This window comes from Bubalus kerabau, chromosome 6 (genome assembly GCF_029407905.1).
Source record: "Bubalus kerabau isolate K-KA32 ecotype Philippines breed swamp buffalo chromosome 6, PCC_UOA_SB_1v2, whole genome shotgun sequence".
NCBI classification, from domain to species: Eukaryota; Metazoa; Chordata; class Mammalia; order Artiodactyla; family Bovidae; genus Bubalus; species Bubalus kerabau.
In genome coordinates this window covers 34,333,074-34,359,649 of record NC_073629.1, presented here as the reverse complement: position 1 = coordinate 34,359,649, position 26,576 = coordinate 34,333,074, and the positions used below count along the sequence as shown (strand labels likewise).

Sequence of the window (26,576 nt, the reverse complement as noted above, 5' to 3'; positions counted from 1 at the left end):
CGAGGAAGGGGCGCGAGCCAGCTCCGGCCCCGGGCTCCAGCTAGTTTGGGACTTAAGGGACGAGGTTTCAGGGACCCAGGACTACGGAGGTGGTGTGAGGGGTGGAGAGTGAGCGGCCCCAGGCCTATCCCAAGCTGGAAAGGCCGACCCTGACCTCACTTTCCTTTGTCCCTCGGCCCAAAGTCCTCCGGGATCTTTTCGAAACCCGGCAGGGCCAGGCCTTAAATTTGCGGCTGACTTATCCTAGATGAAGGGCCTCAGAGACGGGAGTGGGAGAGAGGTGAGCGAAGTCTGCTGACCCCAGTGACCAGCCCCAGGGAATGAGGGTGTACGGGAACTCTCCCCTCAGGTGAGCGGGTAAATCTGATAGTGCTTCTTTGGGAGCAGTGGCCGGCTTAGCCAACAACTGCGTGTGATCTTGGAGGCAAGATGGGGAAAAAAAAATGCGTGGAGCTAGCTAGCTCTTTCATGGTGAAAAGCATGAGGGCAGCATGAAATTGAAGACTAATTTTCATCTTCTGTGGTCGTCTAGTTGCTTCGACACATGTAAGAAATTAACATTTGGAGGTTGGTGACAGCAGACACTGTCATGGATACAGGTTGATGGTAGAGTCGTGTGAATAGATCACTTCGGCATCCCTTGAGAAAGGAGCTTGGGTGGGTTGGAGGGGTGGGTGGTAAGGAGCGATTGCTCATTCTTTACTGCACTTACTGAGGCAGAACAGGTTTAGTCTATTATGCTGTGGGTTGAGCTCAAAGACCATCCTTCTGATTCTTTTATTTTGGAAGATTAAATGGCAGCCTTTGGAAGTATTAATCTAACCAGCTCTCTGAGTGGTGGAATTGGGATCCTTGGTGCTTTCTGAGTGTTTACTGCCAACCACATTTTGATTTTCTATATCACTGGCACCAGTTAACGGAGAACAAGAGAACCTTTGCAGAGAGGTGACCTTTCTGAAACCAGTAAGAACCTGGGTAAATATTTCCCTCCTATATAAAGACAGAGTTTCAAGGCGGTCCCCACCTGCAGTGTTTGATGGGGTGCACTGCTGGTGTAAGCTGCACAAAGCAGGATTTGTAGATAGTGACAGTCCTTCAGGCTGTGGGAGAGATGATTTTTTTGTTTGTTTTTTCTTTTAAGGAAATTAACCTACCACTCCAGAAATCTAATACAGGATTGAGAAGATAGGTCACCATTGTGTGCTGTAGCTCTGTCTTCCCACAAAATTTAGATCTTACCCAACAGAATGCCTTATAAAACCTTGCAGAAGATCCGTTGATTCTAAGAAGTCTGATTAATCATGTTTTTAGTGCTCTCAGTTCAGCTGACTGCTTTGTTGGAGCAGTAACCCTTTGTAATCTGCACTGCTGCTAAGGCACTTCAGTTGTGTCCAAGTCTGTGCAGCCCCATAGACGGCAGCCCACCAGGCTCTCCTGTCCCTGGGATTCACCAGGCGAGAATACTGGAGTGGGTTGCCATTTTCCTTCTCCAGTGCGTGAAAGTGAAAAGTGAAAGTGAAGTTGCTTCATTTGTGTCTGACTCTGTGCAACCCCCTGGACTGCAGCCTACCAGGCTCCTCCGTCCATGGGATTTTCCAGGCAAGAGTACTGGAGTGGGGTGCCATCGCCTTCTCCGTTGTAATCTGCACTAGGTGGAGACAAAGTGTACATAAACAGAATGTTTAAGGATAGTACTTGGGATGAGTTAGGGAGAAGAATGGGAACACCCTGGTACCCTCATTCCCTGAACTCTTCCTCTGCGCGTAGCCTTTTGTCGGCCTAGTGGCTTCAGGGATTAGGCCTCTTTATTCTTACTTGCCTTTATTTTAGTAAGGTTTTATTCCTGCAGGTGCCACTAGTAATAAAACAAAAGTTTGTGTTGTAGACTGTCAACTCCATAAAGGTGGCAACTTGTGTTCACCATTGTATCCATTGTGCCCCAGCTTTGTACCAAGCATATAGTAGGTATTCAAATAGTAATTGCCCGTCTGGCTGGCTAACTGGTAATTGAGATGTCTGTATGGCTGCCTACCAGGAATAAATAACTCTTTTTCCCCTTTTTTTTCCCAAGGAGGAATGTTGCTAATGTGTATCACTGTCAGGTCAAGTACTAATGAAAAATCTCTAAAAAGAGATTCATATTCCATTAGCTCAAAGGAGTGGTCTCTGCCAGGAATGTGGGAAGACCCTGTTGTAAGTTTCCATTTGCTGGTAAATGTACCCCTGTGTTTCTTATTAATCTTGCTCTTTGTGAGTTTTGTTGTTTAGTGTTTGCACAGCACTTTCTATTAAAGTGCTTTATGATGACTAATTACTCTTCCCCCAGTGATGATAAAAAAGGCCTTTATTTAGTTAATGGGTTCGTTGAGGACTAGTCAAGGTCACCTAGCAAGTCCTAAGTAAACTGTTTTTTCACCACTTTAGCTGAACTGGACATTATGACTTAGGTCACTTTTGTACTTCTGCCATGTGTTGATAATGTGAGAAAGCATGAGCAAAGTAAGAGAAAAAATTTTATCTTGGCATGTATTGAATGGTGTGAGAAAAGGCCTCTTCAAATAGTGCTGTCCTTTGCCTGTGAGAATTTAGCATGGCTCTAGACCAGCTAATCCTTGGATCATTCTAAGCCTGAGGCCCCTTAGGAAATGAGGACATTTCTGGTGCCAGCCAGAGGCTATAGGTTACTTCAGGGTGACCCTGATGGTCTTCAGTCAGATCAGATTCTGTGCAACTTGTGAAGTTTTATTCACTTTGGGGAAGTTTGGGTGTCCTTCCATTAAATGCATAAATAGCAAGATTCTAAAACTGTAATCACAAGTTACTCATTTTTGTGTGCTGTGAGATCTGCCACAGTACTATGTAGATAATATGACTCCACAGTCCTATTCAAAGCTTGATCTGAGTATCAGAAAGCCAGCTAAATGGGTCCCAACTTGAGCAAATGAGCTGCTGTGCCTCAATTTCCTTATCTGCCGAATAAGTGCTTTGTGTTTAGAACATGTGCAGATAGGTATATGTTGGGAGTAAGCAAAAATGATTTTTAAAAAGAAATATATTAGTATACTTATACTCTCTGTCTTTAATGAGCATTTGAAATGATTTACAACACAGGACACATACAATATAAATGAGGAGCCCGAACTATAGAAAAAAGGGAAAAAATGTTAACCCTGAGGGCTAAGACAATTGATGAGGCTGGCTGATCATCACATGCAACCCTAAGCTTCCTAGGAGCTGGAGAATGAATCAGAATTACAGTCTTATTAGCAGACATGGGAAATAATCTATACCAATTCCTCAGGGAGGCAACTTCTGCTGACACTAAGTTCTAAAGGATATTTTCATGTGATAGTATTAATAGCTAGAGTATGATTCGTGTGTGAAGTCTTGTTCGCCAGCTGTCACTGGTGATTTCAGATGGAATTGCCAGGAAAATTTGGGAGAGAAAAGGAGACCTTGAGTTGTAAGGGCCATGTACATTGTATCACAGCTGAAGAGGATCCCTGTTTAATGTTGGCAGTTATCAGTCAAACCGAACAAGTCAGCCAGTTCTTCATCTTCACTGGGTATTCATCCCTCTTTTTCTGCTACTTTGTATTGCAGTGGTAATATTTGTCCTTGGACCTTTGGAAATTGAGATTGTGTCAAATTGGGTTGTTGGTTTTTTTAATTTCCCCCCATAGTGTAAACCCAAGTTTGTTGATGAAGCCTCCTGAGATAGACATGTTTCTTTGGAAGGCCTGTCAGAACACCTGTACTTTTGAACATATAGAGTGACTCTCTAGAGTGAAACATTAGGCATTTGACTAGGATCTATACAGTCAAATCTTACCACCAACATAGTAAGGAAGAAGAGAAAAAGAACATGACAGAACTACTTTTGCTTGTAGGATATTCTTTGTAGGATGTATTTGAATAAAGCATATGTGGAACTAATTCATCAGAAGGGTCAGCTGAGACTTAGGAAGCGTACCAGATAGAGACCCAGTAAATAATGCTTAGACATTTAAGTGAAATCCAGGATTTTTTTTTTTTTTTTAATCAGGGTTTTGTTGTGGCTAATTCTTGGTGGTGCAGTTTTATAAAATTCACACCAGTACTTCTTGGATTCCCTGAGAAGTGATTTGATAGATTGGCATTTCCTATCCTCTCCACATCATTAGTATCTGTTACTTCTCTTTAGAATGACCACTGTTGTAGTGCAGTCTTTGAACAGGAGTCAGAGGTGTAAGAAGATCCTATCTCTTTTAGATTCTACAGATACTGATTACCTCTCTTTTTCTTATTGGATTCTGTTCAGTTTGTCAGGCACAGTTTTCATATTACTGTGTTGTAAGTTCCTTTAGATTTTTAGCTTGTAACAGAAATCTGTTCATTGTCTACATTCCTTGCTGTCAGTGTTATAAATCTGTACCTTTTGTTTCTTGAGGAGGGTGTCCTCCCGCTCCAGTGTGTTACCCAGTATATTATTCTTGTAAAATTGTTTGTAAAAGATATTTTGATACATAGAATCATGTCGATCTTTAGTTGCCTGTGACTCCTAAAAGTTTATTCTGCCACCTCAAGTAGTTATAATCTGTAAATAAACACTTTAATGCTCTCTTGAAGCTGTTACTTAAAGGAACTAGCCAGTAAAGGAGAATCATGTATACCTGACTGTTTCTCAAGTTTGGAAATTTGAATATTAAAATTTTATAAAGAAAGGCCACCCTTATACTGGATATAATAATTCAGAATACATCACATTGAGGTGGGTCGGAAGCACACCCCTCTTTTATGAAGAACAATCCATTCACATAGAATATAATTTTTTTCCTGAAATCCAAGAATCCAAAGTTAAAGACAGATTCTTAACACAGATTTTCCTTCCAACTCTTGTCAGTGCTATCAGTGCCCTGAATGTGGTAAGTATTTAAAAATTCACATCTATTTCTATTCACATGAATTCTGTTCTGATTCCATATTTCCCTTTGTCTCATTTCCCTTTATCTCATTCAGGTAGTTCTCTTGCGATCCCACTTTGGTTTCGCTGTTACATAAGACCTCTTAATGTCCCCCTTTCTGTTTCTAAAACTGTGAGGAGTAGTACAATGTAAGTTAAGCACTTGATTTTGCAGTAAGGTTTGCCTTCAGAATCTACCACCTTGAAGTTGTGTGACCTTTGGACAACTTGGGTAGCTTAACCTGTTTGAACCTCCGTTTTTTTTTTAATCTGTGAAATGAGGAATAATGATAGTACTACAGGATACTGAGATTAGCATTTAATAAAGACTAATTAGTGTATTTATTTGTTTCTAACTAGAGTGACCATATGTCCTGGTTTGCCTAGTACAATTCTGGCTTATGCCTGTTATCCCAGCCTGCTATTCAATGAGTGCCTTCTTACACAAAAGTACCCTGCTTTATATGGAATTTCAAAATACTCTCAAAGAGTGAAAACAAAGATGTTTCTATTGGAATGTCTTTCAACAGGAAATTTCCCTGACAAAAATGTTGTTTTATGTAGAGCTTATTCCTGTTGAACACTAGACTGAGTTCCAGGAGGTACATAGACAGTGGGAGAGCTTAGAGCTTGTAACGGAAATGAGGTAGGTTCTACCGGACCACTCCCCCACCTCTTTCCCTGTAACACACAGTGTACCTATAGAATATGGGTGTTTCTCAGACATTGGCCTAGCTGAGTCCAGGAGTTTATTTCCTTAACCTGCAATCAATAGTTTGGGAGACTTCCAAAACTAGAATCCTTGAATCACATGAAGCAATTCCAGAGGCTCTTCTGAGCTGTAACCTTAGCTTTGTGTATACAGTCACCTTCAGATCCCATCCCTATGTACCCCAGCTCCCTCCAAACCCACTCAGGTTCTGTTTCTCTCTCCTCTAACAGCCTGCTCTTAATGTGTAACTGATTTTCTCTTGTAGAAATGTGTGGCCTTTACTCCACAGCAATTACGGACCTAGGGTGGCTCACCCTTTGCCTTTGTTTACAGTCATACGGGTTTCATTTTTGTTCCTATCTCTGTTCAGTTTTTCTAAAACAATTCAGTCAAGTACCTTAATCTCAAAATGTATATAGTGATTAGTACTGCTTAGTAATGTACAATGAGGTTAATCATTTACTGCCCAAACAGGACACAAAGTAAAAAAGTGTAATGAACTGCTGGTAAAAGGTAGTATTTGGGATGTTGGGTAGAGATTGAGAAAGGACTTTGACAAAACCACAGATCTAGGACTGCAAAACTTGTTTCTGCTTTCTTGTTTTAAAAGCCCCAGTGCCTCAGCTAATGTGCCCCTGTACTTAATTTCTCGGGCTTAATGGGCCTAAAGTGTTCTCCTTTACCAGCCCAAACCAGTTCAGTTCTTTTAAAATGGGCACCCTGTTCTTAGTTGTGTGCTAGCAGGGAGGCTTAAACAGGAAGGATTTGAGACTGCTCACTGTTCCATGCTGTTCATCTTGGACCTGCCTCAAGTTTAGTTCTTTACATTCTGAAGAACTGCCCGGCTCGAGCAAGCCCTGTTATTTCCGTGTTTGTCTCTTCTTTCCTGAACCTGTGTGTGTGCAATGGCATCGGTGGGATCCACTGTGCCTGTGTGCTCAAGGTACCAAGGAAAGTGCTCACGTGCTGATCTGCAGTGTGCACAGCTCTGTGAGGTAGATGGTGAGCTGGTGAGTAGCAGAATGAAGGGACTGAAGGCTGGAGCAGATGAGTGTAACCATGTTTCATTCATTTTGGCCTCCCTAATGAAGCTGTTCGGGAGAAGGCAATGGCACCCCACCCCAGTACTCTTGCCTGGAAAACCCCATGGATGGAGGAGCCTGGTGCACTGCAGTCCATGGGGTCACTAGGAGTCGGACACGACTGAGCGACTTACTTTCACTTTTCACTTTCATACATTGAAGGAAATGGCAACCCACTCCAGTATTCTTGCCTGGAGAATCCCAGGGACGGGGGAGCCTGGTGGGCTGCCATCTATGGGGGTCACACAAAGTCGGACACGACTGACGCGACTTAGCAGCAGTAGCAATGAAGCTGTTCATATCTCCGAGCTTTGAGCAGTGTTAGGATTTTGGGTGGAGAAGGCAGTGGCACCCCACTCCAGTACTCTTGCCTGGAAAATCCCATGGACGGAGGAGCCTGGTGGGCTCCAGTCCATGGGGTCGCTAAGAATCGGGCACGACTGAGTGAGTTCACTTTCACTTTTCACTTTCATGCCTTGGAGAAGGAAATGGCAACCCACTCCAGTATTCTTGCCTGGAGAATCCCGGGGACAGAGGAGCCTGGTGGGCTGCCATCTATGGGGTTGCACAGTCAGACACGACTGAAGTGACGCAGCAGCAGCAGCAGGATTTTGGAAGTTCTGTTTTTCATAAATGGCTCCACCTCTTTTAGTACTTTTTAATTGTATTAAGGTGAACCTTTGGAGTATAGGTTTCCATGGGCATAATGGAAATCACTGTGTCCCTTTACCCCAGGACTGGCTTGACTGCAAGTCAAAGTTTCGGGGCTATGACCTAACCCTATTAACCGTTTGAGGATCCTGAAGTCAGAAGAGGCCTGTTAGGGAAAGTTAAGAGGACCGATTCTTCTCTGCCTCCTTTGACCACCCTGCACTGTTTCCTTACTCAGAGGCTTTAAGGGAAACCTTTTGGGGCTCTCATGACAGTTAGCTTTATTTTGGGCGTTTAGAAAAGAGCTCTTTGCTTTGAATTCTCAAAATGCAACATCCTGTCTCTAATTTCAAAAGAGGTCAATTAGTAGAAAAATTTGTGTGAAAGCTAGATAAATAGGCTTCTCTTTTGCCAATTTGAGGGACTGCTCAAACCAGTGAAGTAGTCACTGGATTAGAGACTCTAGAACAGTGATTCCTATCTTTTGAGTCATGGATCCCTTTAAAAATCTTACAAAAATCACTGTTCTTTCTTCAGCAAAATTCCAGAGCACAAAAACTTATTTATGCTTTCAGAGAATTTATAGGACTCCCTGAAACTCATCTCTGGATCCTGGCTTTAAAAACCTTGATTTAGAAGGACAGGGCTCTAAGCCATGGTATCTTTCTCCCTTACAGATTCAGAAACAGCTGAGGTTAAATTTCCAGGCTTGCAGTTTGTCCTTGGAACAAAGCTGAGGTTGTTCGTGTTCTTTTCACCCCCCTCTTTGGGATGCTCCTCAGCTTCCTAAGAGACTCATTATCAATGCCTTAAGGGTTCAACTCAGGAACTTGTGCGCACTGAAACCAGCATTTCAGTAACTTTGCGGGGTTTTGTACCTTCTCAGCCCCATTGTCCTCAAATGAACTTTTGATACCCCAAGAGCTCTAGAGTTCATTCCATAGGAGTATTTAGAATAGGGGGCTCACATCTTTAGGCTGAGTATCAAAACTCAATAAAATAATTTGCTCCACTGTGTATCTCAGAAGTAGGTTTGATTTCAGTGTAGTACTTTTCCGACTGTTTTCAGTACTGACTTGATATCCAAATCTTTTCATTTGATTTCTCTAGACCAAGTCTATTAAGGACAAGGACCATATCCCATAACATATGTATAGTATGAAGGGCTTGGCACCCTACAGTGTCAATAATTGTTTACTGAGTAAACTATTGTGAGATGATTGCCCCTAGGAGAAAGTGGGTTGAACTCTCTTGGTGACTTTGGCTTACTTTCCCCTTCAGCTGGCCAGTGTTGTTTTTCTTGAACCTCTCTAATGTGAATGATAGTGGAGTACCAAGAACTGCAGGTAAGAAATTGATGGGAATTTCCGGCAGCTTAGTAATGCCAGAAATAGGTAAGAGAATCTTTGGAGCTAAGATGATGAGAACCACAAGACAGTAGGCTAGAAGCGTAGAGGTGTCCTTAGACATAATGAGAAAGGTATTTTGAATTTCCCACCAAGTTCTGAACACTTAGCATTAGAAACACTGCCCAGAGAATACCAGTTGAAACTGGTATTCTGGTTTACTCTTGATTTAAGCCTACTCTTAGGGTCCTTGAGATTTGGGGGCCAATGATGAGTTGAACAGTTTCATTTTGGAATCTGTGTTGGAGTCCTAAAAGTAATAAACAACATCTCTGCCTGACAGTGCTGAGCAAACTTGTGATTCTTCTCATTCTGCAATCCTGACTGCCCCTTCTGCACCAAAGGCTGAGCTCTGTGCTCAAAAGCTATATGTGCCCTTGTTTTTGAAACACACCTTCTTCAAGTCACAGTCTTCAGGGAGCTGGGCCATTGCTTGCCGTAATCAAGAAGTTGGACTCTGGTTGGCACTGAAAAATCTGTGTAGGTTGTTTTTTTATAGTAGGTAACCCAGGCATGATTCAGGGGAATGGAAGACCTCCAGAATTTTTCAGCTTTAAAAGTAGAAATCTGTGCTTTGTAGAGGTGGCAAATGTTCACTTGTTCCGGTAACTAATTCAGTTTCCTGTGGGTGGCCAGGTGGTACCCAGCCTCCAATACAGTACTTGTTTCTAGTGTCCAGAGCACCGGACTTCTTTGCAAGCAAGACAAGAAGATTCCCAGTGTTCAGCTCTTATGGAGAATAGCCCAGCTGGCTTGTCATACTGAACTAGATGAATTGTGAATGTTAATTATACTGATCAATACAGTGACCTTGGTAACAGGCTTGTAGCTGCTGTAGAATCTGTTTACTTCGGGTTTGTAACAGAAAAGAGACCAAGCTGGTTGGGAACATGGTGTTCTAAGTATAAGTCCAAGCAAGATGCATACTGGACAGACTGACCCTATCACACCCCTTCCCTGGAATTTCCCAGAGGGAAGCATTACTCTAGTGATGGTTCCTGTTCTTTTTTGCCCGTTGAGAATGATCAAGGTTGGCAGAGGCTTGGTATTTAGTGTGGTGGGGTAAAGGGTGTTTACAAATCATGAAGGTTAAAGAGAACACCCATGTTGAGGGGCACATCCTTTCTCTACCTTGTTTGTAATTAGGAGTGGAGAATTGATGGGATTAATTTCAACCTTTACTTTCAGGAGAAGGACCTATTCTATTTGGAGAGTAGAGGGTTCAGAATTCTGCACATTCTTTTCTGACTCCACAGGGAGGGGATTAGCTGAGCCCTGGGCATGTTTGGAATGAGAATACCTTGCCAATTTTTACTGAATTTGGACCAACCCATTGAAAAATACAGTCTCTCTTCCTTAGACAGGCTCTTTGTCATGTTCTACTAAACCTCTGTGGATCCATCTAATGGATTGTCCACAGCTGACAGATGGAGTTGGTATTAAAAGCAGATTTTCTACTTCCTTGGCCTTATTTTTTTCTGAAGAATACTGTCTAACTCATTTGTTCCCTGTGTTCCTTGAGTCACTTTATCAAGAGCCTGGTAAACTCCACGTGCCTGTGTTTGCTTTTCCAGATCCTGCTTAGATGGTCTCAGATCAGTCCTTCTTATGCAGTAAGAAGGAACAAAAGGTATCAGTCACCTAGGGAGTTTTTTTTTTTTTTTCCCAAAAAATATTCATTACCTATTCATTACTGGAGCTTTACCTACTTAATCAGAATGGGGAGGGGGTGTGAAAGTAAGGGGCAAGTGGAGAATGGGATGGGATGTGGATTTTGGTACAGCTTCCTCAGTTAAACTTGAGAGATCCCAGACTTAGAACACTCTTTTAGATTATCTAGCAAGGCTAGTCAAAATTTTGAAATCTGATATTTGGATGGTAATGCAGCTACCACCTATCTTGGATGACTTTGACCTTGAGGGAAATCTTGTGCCCCATGTGAGAGGTCCTGAAAACAGCCTCTACTTGCTCTTCTTTCCCAAGGTGTACAGAGTAAGCCATAACCAGAAATCATTGCACTCTGTCAGCTCAAGGTGGAGGACCTCCTGTGTCCCCAGACCTGTGCCAGCCACTTAGGGTACATTGGTGAACAAGACAAGCGTCCCTGTCCGTCCTGTGGCATTTACATTCTTCTGAGGTTATTACTTGGGTCACATGAGTCTGGTGTAGTGGTTCTAACAATTTGGAGTTTAGAGCCCTATCAGAGCTATGCTTATCTTCCAGAAAAATTACGTATATGTAACAGTTTGCATATAAGGGGGAGTTGGCAGCCTGAAGCCCATCCATGGACCCCAGGCTAAAAACCTTGCCTGGACTTGAGAATGTCATGATTGGAATAAAGCAAGGCCAGGAGTTTGGGTGTTTGGACATTTTTTTCTCCTAACAAGACTGGGTTGTGATTTCTTCATCTATATAGCCAAGGCAGTTTGCCAAGAACTCAAGGGTACCTCTAGAAAAAGTATAAGGAATGGCTAGAACTCCAGGAAATCAATAGCATTTCTTCAGTCTGTGTTGTCTTTGAAGTGCCAAGAATGATTTTGACTCTCCATCTGCATTCCCACCTCTGGCTTCTGGTTGGCTGAGCTTCTTGGACTCAATAGATTAAAAATCAGGTCAGAATATAAGATTTCCTTAACATGGTTATTTATATTGTGAATTCCTGGACTGAGGGTGATAGTAAAATTATACGAGAGGACATTTTCATGAAATTCTGGCTTCAAAACATAGAAAAATCACCGTAGTTGATTGAGGGGCTAAGGCAATAGCCAAAGAGTAAAGATTGGAGAAAGATGGTAGAAGAAAAAGGAGGGCACAGCTCAGAAAGACAGTTAACTAAGCTGGTAAGCCAGGTAGCCAGGAGAGCAGCCTCCTCCTTAAGCCAAAGTGAATGGATTTGAGACTCAGACAAAAGATCATTCCTCTTTAGCCCTCAAGAGGCCTGTCGCTATTGTTTTATTATCAAATAGAACTCAGGATAAAAAGGGGAGGGCAGATAAGGTTTGGCTTTATTGATAAAAATATTAACATGTCTATCCCTAGAAAAGTTGGTGTTTAACTTACATGAATGGCCAAAGGATTGCCCAGTGTTAGTACAATGTGTAACATACTACAGAAATGTGAATGAAATTTCATTTGGGCAATAGGAGAAAGAATTACATTAAAAAAAGATACTGCCAGATTTAGAGATTGAAGCACAATGCACTGCAGAACCCTGTGCCAATTCTCCCTTTACCGCCGTGAGGTCTGACCTTCAGTATAACCACAGGCCAAGACCTCTTTAAGGTGGTCTTTACAGGGATATTCTTGTTTCTAAGGGAAACTTTCCAGACCCACATTGAGGGATTGCTGAATAAGTGCTGTATTCAAGGCCCTTCAGGCCACACTTGTGTAAATTCGGAGAACAGAAGTCACAGTCCTTCCCAGAGGAGCCAGGAGACTCTAGATGGTTCCAGTTGTAACTGCTCTAGCATATGGAAAAAACAGTTCTGCTGTGAAACCTTACAACCTGCTATTTAACATAAAAGACATCTCATTGTTGGCTTAATGATGCATTGAAGCCAAAGCTACCTAATCTAGTGGAATATAATCATACCACCAGTTATCTTTGTTTTCTATTTTTAAAGAAACCCTTTAAAATGATCAAAGGAATTTCAGACCTCACTTCCTGCATCTGTTTAGATTTGTTGTGAGGTTCTATTCAGCTTACAAAGCTTTATAGTTAAAACCTGCTCTTCAGTTTTTGGAAAAATTCTATTCTTAAAAACCATATAGCCAACCATATAGCCAAGATATTTTAATTTATTCATTAAATGAGTACTTTAAATAATGTCTACCATGGCTATGAAACCAAGATCCAGTAATCACATATCGTGTCAAGTAAGTCCAGAATACTTCAATAAAATTAATAACCTTACAGGAACTTTTTGTTAGTTGTAGAGTTAGAGAAGTGGTACCAGAAAATGGGAAGGCATCAATGACAAAATGTATTTTTATTTAAAATTTTTACTGGGAGGTCCCCAAACTTATTATAGCTCATTTTGAATTGGGAAAATGCAACCTCACTTGGTCTTTCAGACATGTTAACAAAGTACAAGGTGAGTTGAGGTGGGTGTTGAGTGGTATGCCACAGTTGAGAAAAGAACCTAGTAGGATGTTCTCAATTTTAGGACATGTGCTCTAACTACACTAAGTGCTGGTCTGTGAAAGAAACGTCCTCCCATCACTATTCTACACAGGATAAATATTAACACTGATAAAATCCAAATTTAAAGTATATTCTCTTTTGCATGTTTCAAAGCATGGTTATATCTTATGAAAATAGCCAGCAGGTTTCCAAAATGACACCCCAAAAATTATTATTCAGTTTTAACCATACCAAATTGAAAATCTCCTTGTGTAAATAAGTAAATACAGGTGGAGTTTTAAAATTGCTTTTGATTGTGATGGTAAACTCTGAGGTCATTTCTTTCATCCTAGTAAAGTGTCATGATTGGGTCGCCTGTACATTCTCCTCCTCCCCACTCCATCCCCAAAAGACAGCTGGAAGTATGTATCAGAGTGGAGCTCTTTGCTTCCACAATGTTTGGGCTTAATTTGTCTCCTCACCCTTTCCAAGTCTAAGGAGTGGTATCTCTCAATGGCAATTCATAGGCAACTTTAAAATATTTTCTTTGCATTGTTTCACTTCTCCAAAATCAGTCTGGATTTTGGAACTCAAAGTTCTTTTCCCATCCCAAAGCTTACCATGTTCATCTGGTATTGTAAGTTCAGAAAGCAGTAGTGCAGTAGCGGAGTGTTCTCTAAACTAACCCTTTGAAAATAAAGGGAAAGTTGCTGCATCCCCTAGACTATTCCAAAAGAAGGATAATAGTACCATTTTTGGAGGGTTGTTTTTTTTTTTTGGTGGGTTTTTTGGTTTGTTTGTTACTTTTTACTCTTTGAGTTTTTGTTCTTGTTTTAATCTTAATGTTGGTAGCAGATTGCCTTGACCAAGGCACTTAACCACCATCCCTGTTCTGTTTTGTCATCTGTAAAGGGTAGATCCAACAGTCAAAGGATTCCAAAATGTTTCGAAAATACAGATCCTCTAAAAGAAAAATCTTAGTCATATGCCACTAATTTTGAAAGTTAGTGAAAGTGAAAGTTAAGTCACTCAGTGGTGTCCGACTCTTTGTGACCCTGTGGGCTGTAGCCCACCAGGCTCCTCCGTCCATGGGATTCTCCAGGCAAGAATACTGGAATGGGTTGCTATTTCATCTTCCCGACCCAGGGATCAAACCCAGGTCTCCCGCATTGCAGGCAGACACTTTAACCTCTGAGCCACCAGGGAAGCCCTAATTGTGAAGCAGGTGCTTAAACTAGAAAGGCATAGAAATCCTGGCATTCAGAACCTTGGTTTTCACAATACTATTAAATGTGAACTTCAAACTTCTAATCAGCTTTAAGTAAAAGTTCTAATTGAGTGCTCTCAGGTGGTTTTAGGTGTTCTTTGTATGTCGAGATTTAAACAAAAATGGTGTGAAAAGACATTTAAATTAATGTTATTCTAGCACTGATACTGGTAAAATTCGCTGAATAACTTTTCCTATACAAAAGTTGATTTTGACTTTTCATTTACTATACAGCCCAAAGCAAGAGACCTCTATCCTTGTGCATCTGTCCGCTTTACTCATTAGAAAATGGCTAGTCAGGAAGTCATAGGTCAGGAAAATCCAGACTTTTGTTGTCTGGTCTGGGAGGCAGAGAGTGGAGGGGGATTGTACTGTATTCATTCTGGAGCAACAGGTATCTCTCATGTTTCAGTAGCTCCAAAGAAGTTGCAGCAGTTTCTTTCAGCCAGCTTGTTTCTTATAGGCTATCTAAGGTCATGATTTTAAGCTGAGATTTTTAACTAAAATTGAACATAAACACCTCAAGTTAGAAAGTCAAGAAGGATGGCAAATACTGCCTCTCTACAATTAAAAATACAATTATGTTTTTAATGTGACTGATTATCTTTGATAGATTCTTGTCCATGTGTTACTGTCTCTATTCTCCCTCTAGAAGCTTAAAATTATGTATTTTATTTTTAAGAGCTGGGAAACTGAAGCTTGTGCTGCTTATCTTTAAAGTGGTTTCACCTTGTCCATTGAACTTGAAAATATCCAGTCTAACTACTGAATGGATTCTGAAAGGTCCCATTGACCCACTCGTCTTTGGAAATAATGCCTGTTACTACATAGTATTTAATGTTAGGTCTTTAAAGTCAGATTATGTTATTTAATATTGAGTTTTGATGGCTTTTTCCTTCCTTGATGGAAAGCAGTAGATGGTGACTAAAAAAAAGTCTCACTAACCCTTGTTGAGTATTAGTCTAGGGTTCTGGAAACTGATTCTTTTTAGACTCAGCTGCTACTTATTTGGAGTTACTTGTATTTCTTCTGCCATATCACAGGTGGGATTCACTCACTCAGATGAATATGTGAAGAGGATTTAAGTTTCTAAGATGCCGTTGACTTTATACTTTATTTAAGCTAGCCTTCCAAATCAAGGAAGGAAGAATTAATCTTGTTCCAACTTGATAGGCTAAGAAGTTACACAGATGACATTTATTCAATCTATGTGGCTTTCCTTCCAAAATGCCACAGACTCTGTCTTCCTTTAGAGCTGTCCACTATTTACTTGCTTTCGGTGTTAACTTTTTTTTCTCATAGCGATTTGTTTGAAGAATACAGATTTACCTAATTTGTAAGCAGTTGACAAGTTTTCATCTTAAGGAACATTCCAGCATACTTTGCAGACAGGTTTGCCCCAGTTTAACATCTAGTCTGTGCGTGTGCATGCTCAGTTGTGTCCAACTCTTTGCAACCCCGTGGACTGTAACCCACCAGGCTCCTCTGTCCCTGGGATTTTTCCCAACAAGAATACTTGTGTGAGTTGCCATTTCCTTCTCCAAGGATCTTCCCAACCCAAAGATTGAACCCACAACTCCTGCATTGCAGGCAGATTCTTTACCGCTTGAGCCATCAGGGAAGCCCCCTAACATCTTGTGCTCCTGCTGCTAGTTCACTTCAGTCGTGTCTGACTCTGTGTGACCCCATAGACGGCAGCCCACCAGGCTCCCCCGTCCCTGGGATTCTCCAGGCAAGAACACTGGAGTGGGTTGCCATTTCCTTCTCCAATACATGAAAGTGAAAAGTGAAAGTGAAGTTGCTCAGTCGTGTCCAACCCTCAGCGACCCTTTGTGAGCTTCCCTTAAAATCAATATTGGCACCAAAGAGCAAATTAAGGCTCATGACTTTTGATTACAACATATAATATTTGTATATGTAACCAGACTTGGTCTTGCCCAGCATTCAAGAATTGTTGATTCTTGTACTCTATGAACCAATACAAATGATTTCCAAGTTAAAAAAAAAAGGTGCAGAATATTTTAGCATGCTACCTTTTCAGAAAATGTAGGAAAAAAGAGAAGGAAAATAAGAATATAAATTCATATTTGCTTTCCCCACCTCAAAAATGAACATAAGTGTAAACCAGAAACTAATAGAGGAGAGTGGAACAGAGTTGGGGGGATAAGAATGGAAATGAGTCTTCCCTGAATATATCTTTAAAATTTGAGGTGTACTTCATATGTCAAAAGTAAAATTAGAGAAGACAAAGGAAACCTTAAAATTGTGTATAAACAAACAAATGAACCTAACTACATATCTGGAAGATTACACAGTCACCTAGAAAAAAAGTACTTTGCTTATGCAGTACTCTTTGTGAAATATATTCCTTTTTTGTATGAAATATATCCTGAGGACAAAAAGAACTTCAAGGAAATATTGACACTTCACTGCAAAGATTATTGTTAATATTAGTCTTGTAATTTTGAAATTATTTTATGTGCATTGTAGGCCAAAGCAAATAAGTAAATATTTTATTGCTATTCAAAGTCAGGATTGTCACCAAAGAGAAAAGATATAAATAGGAAAATGAGAAGTTTAAAAAATGAGTGTTAAATTTGAAATAGAAGTACTGATATGAATTCATGAGTAAAACCAAAAGATTAATTTCTCTCTCTACTGCAAGAAGCTAGAAGCACTGACACCTCATAGCAATGGGCAGACCTTGTATCCAGATTTTAGTTTCTAAATACCTTTTCCCTCTGAAAGAAGTGAGGGCTCCTTGGAGAAATGACTTGATTCTAGATTGGAAGCAGAGAAAGAACAAGATGAGCCTGATATATCTTGTATGTCAGAAAGAGAGGAGTCATTTAAAGGCGATCGTGTCAGAAGAAAAGTCAGCTTAAAGGAAGTTCCCGCTGGCCCAGTTTGGGACAACTGGAGCATTCAGTGCACTCATGCAATTGAGTGTAACATAGATAAATAAAAATACGGATGACAAGTTAAAAAAAAAGAACTTTTCTTTGCAAAAGAGTGCCAGCTAATATATGTGGAAGGAATGACAGAAATCAGGGTTCTATAACCACCCCCTCCCCAATATAACTGACTCAGGCAAGGATTATGAACAGATGGTAAAGTCACTAGGGAACAGGACATTGCTGACAAGGATCACCGCACAAATTAACCTTTGCTTGCAAAGGAGAAAATATTCTTTTCAAAGACTGATGTTAATCACTCTAACCAAGGGTTGAAGTTAGTGTCCTTAATAGTGGAACAACCTGACTTTAGGTACCTCCTGATGTGCAAAGTAAAGTATATAATATCAACTATGGAATATTCTTGCCAAATTTAATCTCTCTCTAATCCAACTTCAAAGCTGAACTTTCAGTTCACAGGAGGGAAACAACCTGAAAAATTCAAAATATGGGAGATTCTATAATGCAACTGACCTGGACTCTGGAGGAAAATTATGGGGGGGGTTGGGTAGGGCAGGGATGGAACTTGTTTAGATTAGCAGAGACCTAAAGAACCTAACAACCAAATGTATTTTGTGAACCTTGATTCCATCCTGAGGTGGTAGAGCTGAGTTTACAACTATGCAGGATATACCTGAGAAAAATTAATTTGAATACAGATTGGATATTTGATGATATGGAACTGTTAATGTTCTTAAGTATTATAATGTTGTAGTGGTTCCGCAGGAGAATAGCTTTGCTAGAAAGTATGCATGTGTGCATATAGAGAAAGAAATCTAATATGGAAAAGGGAAAGTTTCAGTCTAGATGGAGGCTATACAAATGTCCTTTATATTAAATTTTTTATGTTGAAAATGATTATAATAAAGATAGGCAAAGTGCAAGAGTGATGATGGGGGGAGTGCAGTGGTTGGGGTGGGGAGGAGTTTTGGTGTATTTCTAAAAACATGGGTATATTTCAGGAACCTAGATTTTTTCAGTCACCTATTACTCCCCCCTCCAAAATTAACCTGGAGTTAATGATAATTCAGTGTCAGGAGAAAAAGAATGACAGGCATGTTTTCATACAATATTGGTATTGATTGAAGACAAGAAACTAGGAACTGGCCAGGCAGATAGCTAAATACGCTTTGAAACATAGTCTGGATGCATGTTATGTTCTGTTGTAATTTGTGGTTTTCAGAAGATCAGGACGGCTTTCCTCTTACTTGTTGCCATTTTTTAAACCTATTAGTTTTATCTCTAGTTGGCAATCAGAGGCCAAGATCACTCATTTTCACTGGTGCACTTTTGGAGATAATATCAGTAGAAAGCCTATGAAATGCACAGTCTGGTATGAAGAGAGGGGGAGTAGCTTATAGGGTAAACCACTCTTTGGCAGAGTTTTTCAAGCTGTATGTTCCTTCCTTACATTTGGAAAAGGAAGTGGCAACCCACTCTAGTATTCTTGCCTGGAAGACTCCATAGACAGAGGAGCCTGGCAAGCTACAGTCCATAGGGTTGCAGAGAGTTGGACATGAGTGGGCGACTTTCACTTCACTTACCATTTAAGTGACTCAACAGTGTGGGCCTTGCTTGGTGTTGCTCACCCCTTGCTCCCAGCAACGTTAAAGAAGAATCAGGTTGAGTTCCATTTTGAAAGGAGTGTTTCTTCTGACTGTAGAATTGGCTTCTCTCTCTCTCTCTCTCTCTCTTTCTCTCTCTCTCTCTCTCTCTCTCTGTGTGTGTGTGTGTGTGTGTGTGTGTGTGTGTTATCCTACTACTGTTGAGATACAGTGTTTGTTCTGACTGCAGAATTGGCTTCTGGCTGTGTGTGTGTGTGTTATATCCTATTACTGTTGAGACACAGAGCCAGGTGGAGTGGGGGAGGGAGATGTGTGCTGTAATTAGTCAGCTTGCCTACCCCCTCCCTATAGAAACTCAGGGCCCATCTGGGGGAACTGAGAACTTAAGAAACTTGAGACAGGGAAGGAAGAGAGTGAGCAGCCAAAACCGACCAAGTCTCAGAAGACTGGTTTCTGCACCAGGGAATGGAATAAATGACTGGAGATGGCTCTGGATTTGACTGTGTGGCCTGAGATTGATTCCCTTGAGATGAGTTGTTTTCTGATATACCTGCAGGCTACAAGTTGAGAAAAGGATGTCCTTCATCTTTGGGAAATTTATTTTGCCATTATAATTGCAAGTCTGAAAGATGTTCAGATTTATATAGTCCTTGTACCAAGAAGCTAGTGTTTATTGATAACTATTTCTTTGGATTCATTTGAAATGGGAATCAGACTGATCAATGGTAAGTATTAAGAACAGGTCTTAGACCTTTTTATCCTGATAGCCATTCTCTCTTTTCCTCTGAGTGGGGGAAAAAAAAGGCAGATGAGAGTAGTCTGTAGAAGAAAGAATAAATTAGCCAGAAGATGTGTGGGAAAAAAAGATTAGAAAAGATGTGGTTGGAATCCTGGAAGGTGTTCTAGCATACTGCTTAATAATTGCCTTTGTTAAAATTTCTAGCTTCTGATAGTCACTTTTTTGCTCAGTTGACAAGGGTTAGCTAAGAGGTGTGCTGCTAAGTCACTTCAGTGCTGACCATAATTTCTAAACAGAAAAGATTGCACAGATAATATGCTGGGGACAGTGGGACATCATGTAAATTTGAGAACATCTGAGAAAACCAGTAGTGTACCAGAAAAGGTAATTGGCCTTTCAAATAATCCTCAGCAGTAAGGAAGACTGAACCCTCTATTCACTTCCAAGCTATGCTTTCTTAATGATGTGTTTTCCTAATAATTGCTATTTACCTTTGAGCCTAGTTCTTCACCCTTAGGAGGAAACCTTTCTGAGTAAATTAAAAACTATTAGATAGGCATGTGAAATAACATCTTAATAAGTTGTCTAGCCTAACATCTGGTTTTTGGAGGCTTCAGTTAAACAATATCCAGATTAGGCTGTGAAGACTACAGTATCGAGCATGTTCCTAAAGAAACAGTGAAATTCTATGACAAAGCCATTTGTCATATGGCTTTGGGTTGTTATACTGTGGATCAGAACACATCTACAGATTGTAAGGGACCATATTTCCTTTCATAGCTCTTTCCTATAATAGCACCCACAACTTAGTTGGTGCCTCCTAGATGTGTTGACTAAATGAATGTAATACTCTGAGTGTTACCCTGATCACTGTCCATTGGCCATAGTATCATAGCAGAATTCTTATGGCTGTTAATTCTCTGATTTAGGAGCTAGAAAGCAAAATTGGGTGGGACATGGGAAGGAAGTGTAACTAAGCTATTTAAATATCTGAGTAGATAGACCATGTGTTTGTGGAAGTAAACTCAGCTTCCCATGGTAAAAAAAGTATCAATTAGGATCAACTAAGGAATAGTATCGGAGAAGGCAATGGCAACCCACTCCAGTACTCTTGCCTGGGAAATCCCAGGGCTGGGGGGGCCTGGTGGGCTGCAGTCCATGGGGTCGCACAGAGTCGGACACGACTGAAGTGACTTAGCAGCAGCAGCAAGGAATAGTATACAACTGTTTTTCTTCTCTGGAGTTGTTTTCAATTACCTGTGATTCCTTTTTCTTGCTAAGTTCTGTAGAGCAATTCTTAGCTCACTGTCACCAGACTTATCACGAGATGGTGGTATACCATACCCCAATTTGTTTCTTCAGTAGAACTTTTCTTTACCATTCTCAGTATCACATAGATAAGAGTCATCTTTTAAAAAGTGCTCTAAGATAGTTAGCATATAAAATTGGCCTGACATTTAATTGAGTTTTTAAGGCACAGCAAGTAGACTTCCATATTTGAATGTCCTATTTGGAGAATGGGTCAGTCTGATATTTTAACCTTTCTCAGATGTGATTGATATTAGTTCAGGAATAGAGCACTGGTGGGAATTCTCTGGTGGTCCATTGGTTAGGACTTGGTGCTTTCACTGCGGTGAATCCAGATTCAGTTCCTGGTCAAGGAACCCGGATCCTACAAGCCATGTGGCATAGCCAAAAATAAACCAGAAAAAAAAAAAAAAAAAAGGAACATTAGTATGTTTGTTGTGTATTTGCTGTTTATGGGGGTGAGTATCAAAACACAGAATAGTTCTTTAGCATAGGACTTTTTGGTTTTCAGATCCACTTTAGATTTCAACCTATCTTCTTTCCCCTCCCTTCCATCCCCATCCTATGTCATATTTAGACCTGGCAGTCTTTACAGATCTAGATTTGAAGAAATATGAAAGCATACCAGTAAAAACTTAATAATGGTTAGAAGAAATCATAATAAATAGGAAGTAATGTAAACATAACAACTTTGTAGTCGTTCTCTGTGTTTTGTTTTCACCTAAATGACCATGTTTAGCTTAAATGGAGTGAGTCCAACCCAATTAGAAGGCTATTATTGAGATCTGGTTTCACTAGAGAGAAAACTTGTGATATCTATAAATTGCTTTTAGCAGCACTGTCTTTATTTACAATGTGAAGGTGAATAACACTCCAGGTGGTACTTCACCACAGAGAAGACAGAGCTTCTTGCTGTGAAGACAGCCAGGGGAGCTTGCAGGCCTGGTGGAATCTGGCAAAGAAGCTGCATTTCACAACAGCAACTGTTGATACAAGTTCCCTTCTGCAAGTTACTCAGGGTCGAAGAGAAGACAAGGTTATCGTACATCTGTGTGTATCTGAATCGTCTTATTTGTAAGCACTAAGATTATCAAAATGCTGCAAGAATAGACAGTAACCCATTCATGTCACAGCCTGAGTTAACTTTTTACCCACTTCAAATATGGACCATATTCATTATTTGAGAGTTGAGATACTGCAGTGATTAGTAAGCCACTTGCAACAGTCTCATATTTTTAGATGGGAAAGATTTTGCTAAGCTTTAGGCTACCGATGAGCTGTATTAATACAAGGTGGGATTATGACTGTTAGTTCTTAGGTTGCCAAAGAAATACATTTCCATCTTGACACAGCAGGCTTTCTCTCTGTTTTCTGTTTTAAAAACTGAAAAGGTTACTGCAGTTCCCTCCCCAACCCTTCCACCCCTAGATAGGTGGTATCTGAGAATACATCCAGAACCTTTGGAACTAAAAAGAGGAACAGGGGAGGGAATTGTAACAGCCATTACAGGAGAGTGGCTTCCAAACAGGCTGTCCGTATCAGGAGCAGGGAAGCTGTTGGAGGAGGAGCTGCCTCTGCACAGCATTGAATGGTGTTGATAGTCTCTTGACTGTGTGTTTTTTCTGCCACCAAAATAACTGCCTATTGGGTTGAAAGTCATCACCTTGGTCCTGGATTAATCCCTTCAGTAAAACTAGCTTTGCTGACTGCAGAAGTCATGTGAACACGCAGTGGGAAATCCTATCTAGAAGGGCAGATGGTGACTAGTGGCCACTTCAGTAAGTGGGTTTGTTTGGGTTTGGAAAGGCAGTTGTGTTTTTGATATTTAAGCTATTTAAAGTTTTAGCACCTAAACTGAAAAAGCTGTTTCTTCAGATGCTTAAAGGTGCTTGTTAATTAAGTTCAGGTGTAGTATATGTAGTTTCGCTTGAATCTTCATTATTTATTTTTGAAATTTTATTGGTTTGATCTTATATAAGAAAGAAATTTGAAAGCCTCACTCATCCCACAGATAATTATTGAATGCTTTCTATGTGCAAGACCTTGGGCTAGGTGCCAAGAATGTAGCTCTCTTTCCCTTCCACGCCTTTAGGATCTGTCCTTATACTTTAAAAAAAAAAAAAAGTTTGTGGACTCTGCCTCCTCTCTATTTCACAAAATAACCTAAAGAAAAACCACAAAATTGAATACCTAGGACATCAGTATTATTGTTGTTCAGTTGCTCAGTCGTGTCCAACTCTTTGCAACTCCATGGACTGCAGCACACCAGTCTTCCCTGTTCTTCACCATCTCCCAGAGCTTACTCAAACTCATGTCCATTGAGTTGGTGATGCCATCCAACCATCTCGTCCTCTGTTGTCCCCTTCTCCTGCCTTCAATCTTTTCCAGCATCAAGGTCTTTTCCAATGAGTTGGCTCTCATATCAGGTGGCCAAAGTATTGGAGCTTCAGCTTCAGCATTAGTCCTTTTAATGAATAGTCAGGATTGATTTCCTTTGGGATTGACTGATTTGATCTCCTTGCAGTCCAAAGATTCTGAAGAGTCTTCTTCAACACCACAGTTCAAAAGCATCAATTCTTTGGCACTCAGCCTTCTTTATGGCCCAACTCTCACATCCATACATGACCACTGGAAAAACCATAGCTTTGACTATACGGACCTTTGTTAGCAAAGTAACATCAGCATGGTTTTTCCAGTAGCCATGTATGGATGTGAGAGTTCGACCGTAAAGAAGGCTGAACGCCAAAGACATCAGTATTCTCTGCTTTGATTCTTGGTATAAAAACACAAATCTTGATTCTCTTGATTCCCGCTTCCTTACTTTTTCCTCCTAATTCAGTAATCACCTTGTTCACGTTTAGCTGCACATTTAAGCCTGACTCTTACACTACCACCAGCTGCTGCTCTAGCTGGAGGGTACATGAGACAGGAGGGGAACCTTTAGCAGAGGTAAATAATGTACAGTTTACTAATGCTGGCTTCAAAATGCCTATAACCAGGCTGCCAGCATTATGGAGAGATTTTCATCTGTAATTGGTTACATTTCCAGTAATAGGTTACATTTCCAGTTGTTTGCTGAAAACAGCTTAATGAATTCTCCGTGGGAACCTTTTCAGATTTAGTCAGATTGTGAGGAGAAGCTTGATTCAAGTTCTCAAACTTGAATTGTTTCTCAATTCAGAATCTCAAGTTCTGTTTTTCAGCTGAGGTTGAGGTTTATTTTACATTTCAAAGAAAGGGTTTATCAGTTTAAACAGGAATTCAGGAAGGTCTAAAACACTTAATAGAGTGTTTTCCTACACTTTAGAAACACTCATGAATTTATCTATAAATAATTTTAATTGTAAGCTGTTTGCCATTTATTAAAGCCAGTTGTTCCAAGTATCCTTTCAACAGTTATATTGTTCTGTTTTATTTCATTTATGAAAGGTTTAAACCCAGAGTTTACCAAGTTATTATTTTCTCCTTCCTTCAAATTAGTTGGAATTTATTATGGTGTGTGTTTTTAAATTTTTATTAGGATATTCTAGTATTTTACTGGATATAGCAGGCTCTGGTGTTATTCCATTGCCTTTGTAAAGGATAGGTGTATGACTGGACTCTGGCTATTGGCACCTCCATGCCCATCACCATTTAAGGCATCTCTTCATAATCTTTTCAAGTAACAAAACCATTGCTAACTTCAGGATAAGATATGCTACAAGAGAATATTCTGAAATAAAAAACAAGAAGAAGCCCTAAGAGATTATGCCTGCTTTTTGATAGAGTTGTGAACAAGGGGGTAAAGAGTTTAATGTGTCAAGGTTATAAGAGGAAAGAAAACTTTATGGAAAGTGAGAAAGAAGACCTGTAGAATTAGACAAATGCTGAACAAAGTTGGATCTTAAGCTTTCTCTCTCTGCTCCCCTTCTTCCTCCCCACCAATTCTGCTGAAACTTTTGAGAAGAGATAGTAATTGGCATTTTGGGAGGAGTCAGAGAATAGCTTCTGCCATCCTCATTTCTGGTGGAAGAATGCTGATTTAGTAGGAGCCACATGATAACATTAGGGCTTCCTTGATGGCTTAGTTGGTAAAGAATCCGCCTGCAATGCAGGAGACCCTGGTTCGATTCCTGAGTTGGGAAGATCCACTGGAGAAGGGAGAGGCTACCCACTCCAATATTCTTGGGCTTCTCTTGTGGCTCAGCTGGTAAAGAATCCACCAGCAGTGCGGGAGACCCGGGTTCAGTCCTTCGGTTGGGAAGATCCCCTGGAGAAGGGAAAGGCTACCCACTCCAGTATTCTGGCCTGGAGAATTCCATGGAATGTAGTCCATGGGGTCGCAGAGTTGGACACTAGTGAGCCACTTTCACTTTCACATGGTAACATTAACTTTTAGGGAGACATTGTATGGCCTTTAAAAATGAAACATTTCATAGAATCCTTGTTTTAAGTTTCAACTTTTCATCTTCCTCTTACAGCAAATTCAGTTTGCTGATGACATGCAGGAGTTCACCAAATTCCCCACCAAGACTGGCCGACGATCTTTGTCTCGCTCTATCTCTCAGTCCTCCACTGACAGCTACAGTTCAGGTAGGTGTGAACTCCTTGTTCTCTGTGATCTCTCGTCCCTGTTCCAGAGCCTTGAGCTAGTGCTCTACCCAGTTCTCTTCACGTATCTAGGATCTGAAAATGCCTCATGTCAGCACTGCCCATCTTTGTGCTAAAAGCTGATAACTAGCGGGTGGCAATGGGAATGTTCCCAGCCAGGCTTGTAGCTGGAGAAGCTTTTGTCGTCTTGAGACTTTCCTCCCCTGATGATTTCTGATTGTGGTTTGTGGCCAGTGCGTGGTTGATAGTACTGGGCCAGTTCCCATTCCCACGTTTACTGCCCACATTGAGAATGGAGAGAATCATTTTGGCTGACAGAACTGGCCTTGAAAAAGAGGTATACTTTGGAAGCATAATTTCTGATTTCTTTGTTTAAGATATACCCTGCCACCTATTTTTTTTCTTGCCTTTTAACTGCATGAATCATCACAAAAAATTGGTATTTCACTCTTTAGTTACTAGGCTACCCTTGATGTTGAAGTATCCTCCCCTGTTAATCTCTGGAGTGGGAAAGAGTCCAATTTACATGGCTCCAGCTGTTTCTTTTTAGTTTTCCTCTCCTATCTTAACCTTATATAATCTTTTTTTTTTGCTTTGAATTGTGCTGTTCTCAACTTTAGAGGAGGGTATTAGAAAATTACCATGGAAAAGGATATACAATCTTAGTTTGAGTACTGGAGGAAATGGGGCATATAATCCAACCCCCTCAATGTTCAACTTGAGGAAACATTGTTAAAAGATTAAAAGGCTTGCCCAAGGTCATAGATTGCTGTAAATGTCAGTAAAGGAATTTGTACCAAAAGCCATTTCTTCTCTTTTCCCAGAATCTTGTTTGCATTGTATTATTAACTTAAGGACTGGGCCTGAGGTACAAGGACTTTTAAAAAATAAACAGTTTTTGGAAACTTCTTCTCTGCCCTGTGCCACTACGCTGTTTCCCCCCTTGGACAGGATACACAGACAAGTACGGATGGCAGTGTATGCACATGGTCCAGTTCGAAGAGAAGGGAATGTGCACGCTCACTGTGGGCATGTGTGCAAGGAAAGTTCCAGATATAACGGCTGTCATAAATGAAAAAGTGTCTTGGAGTGAGATAGATACAAAAAGTGATAGGTGACAAGCAGGCTAGTTATAGCTAAGAAAGAAAAAATTTTGAAAGATTGAGTTATAAGAGAAAAAAATTGAGATGAGTGACAAAAGCTTTAAGGAAGTTTTAAAGATCTTGATGGCCATGTT

The 26,576-nt window shown here is 40.5% G+C and overlaps 1 protein-coding gene across 2 annotated transcripts in view; it reads left to right on the top strand.

Moving 5' to 3' along the window:
• Positions 1–26,576, top strand: part of AHCYL1 (adenosylhomocysteinase like 1) — a 40,980-nt gene that overhangs the window by 461 nt on the left and 13,943 nt on the right. For both annotated transcript variants that reach the window (XM_055584796.1, XM_055584797.1), the window contains exon 2: positions 25,210–25,321. In XM_055584796.1, the coding sequence (XP_055440771.1) occupies positions 25,210–25,321 (112 nt within the window). The remainder of the gene's footprint in view (positions 1–25,209; positions 25,322–26,576) is intronic.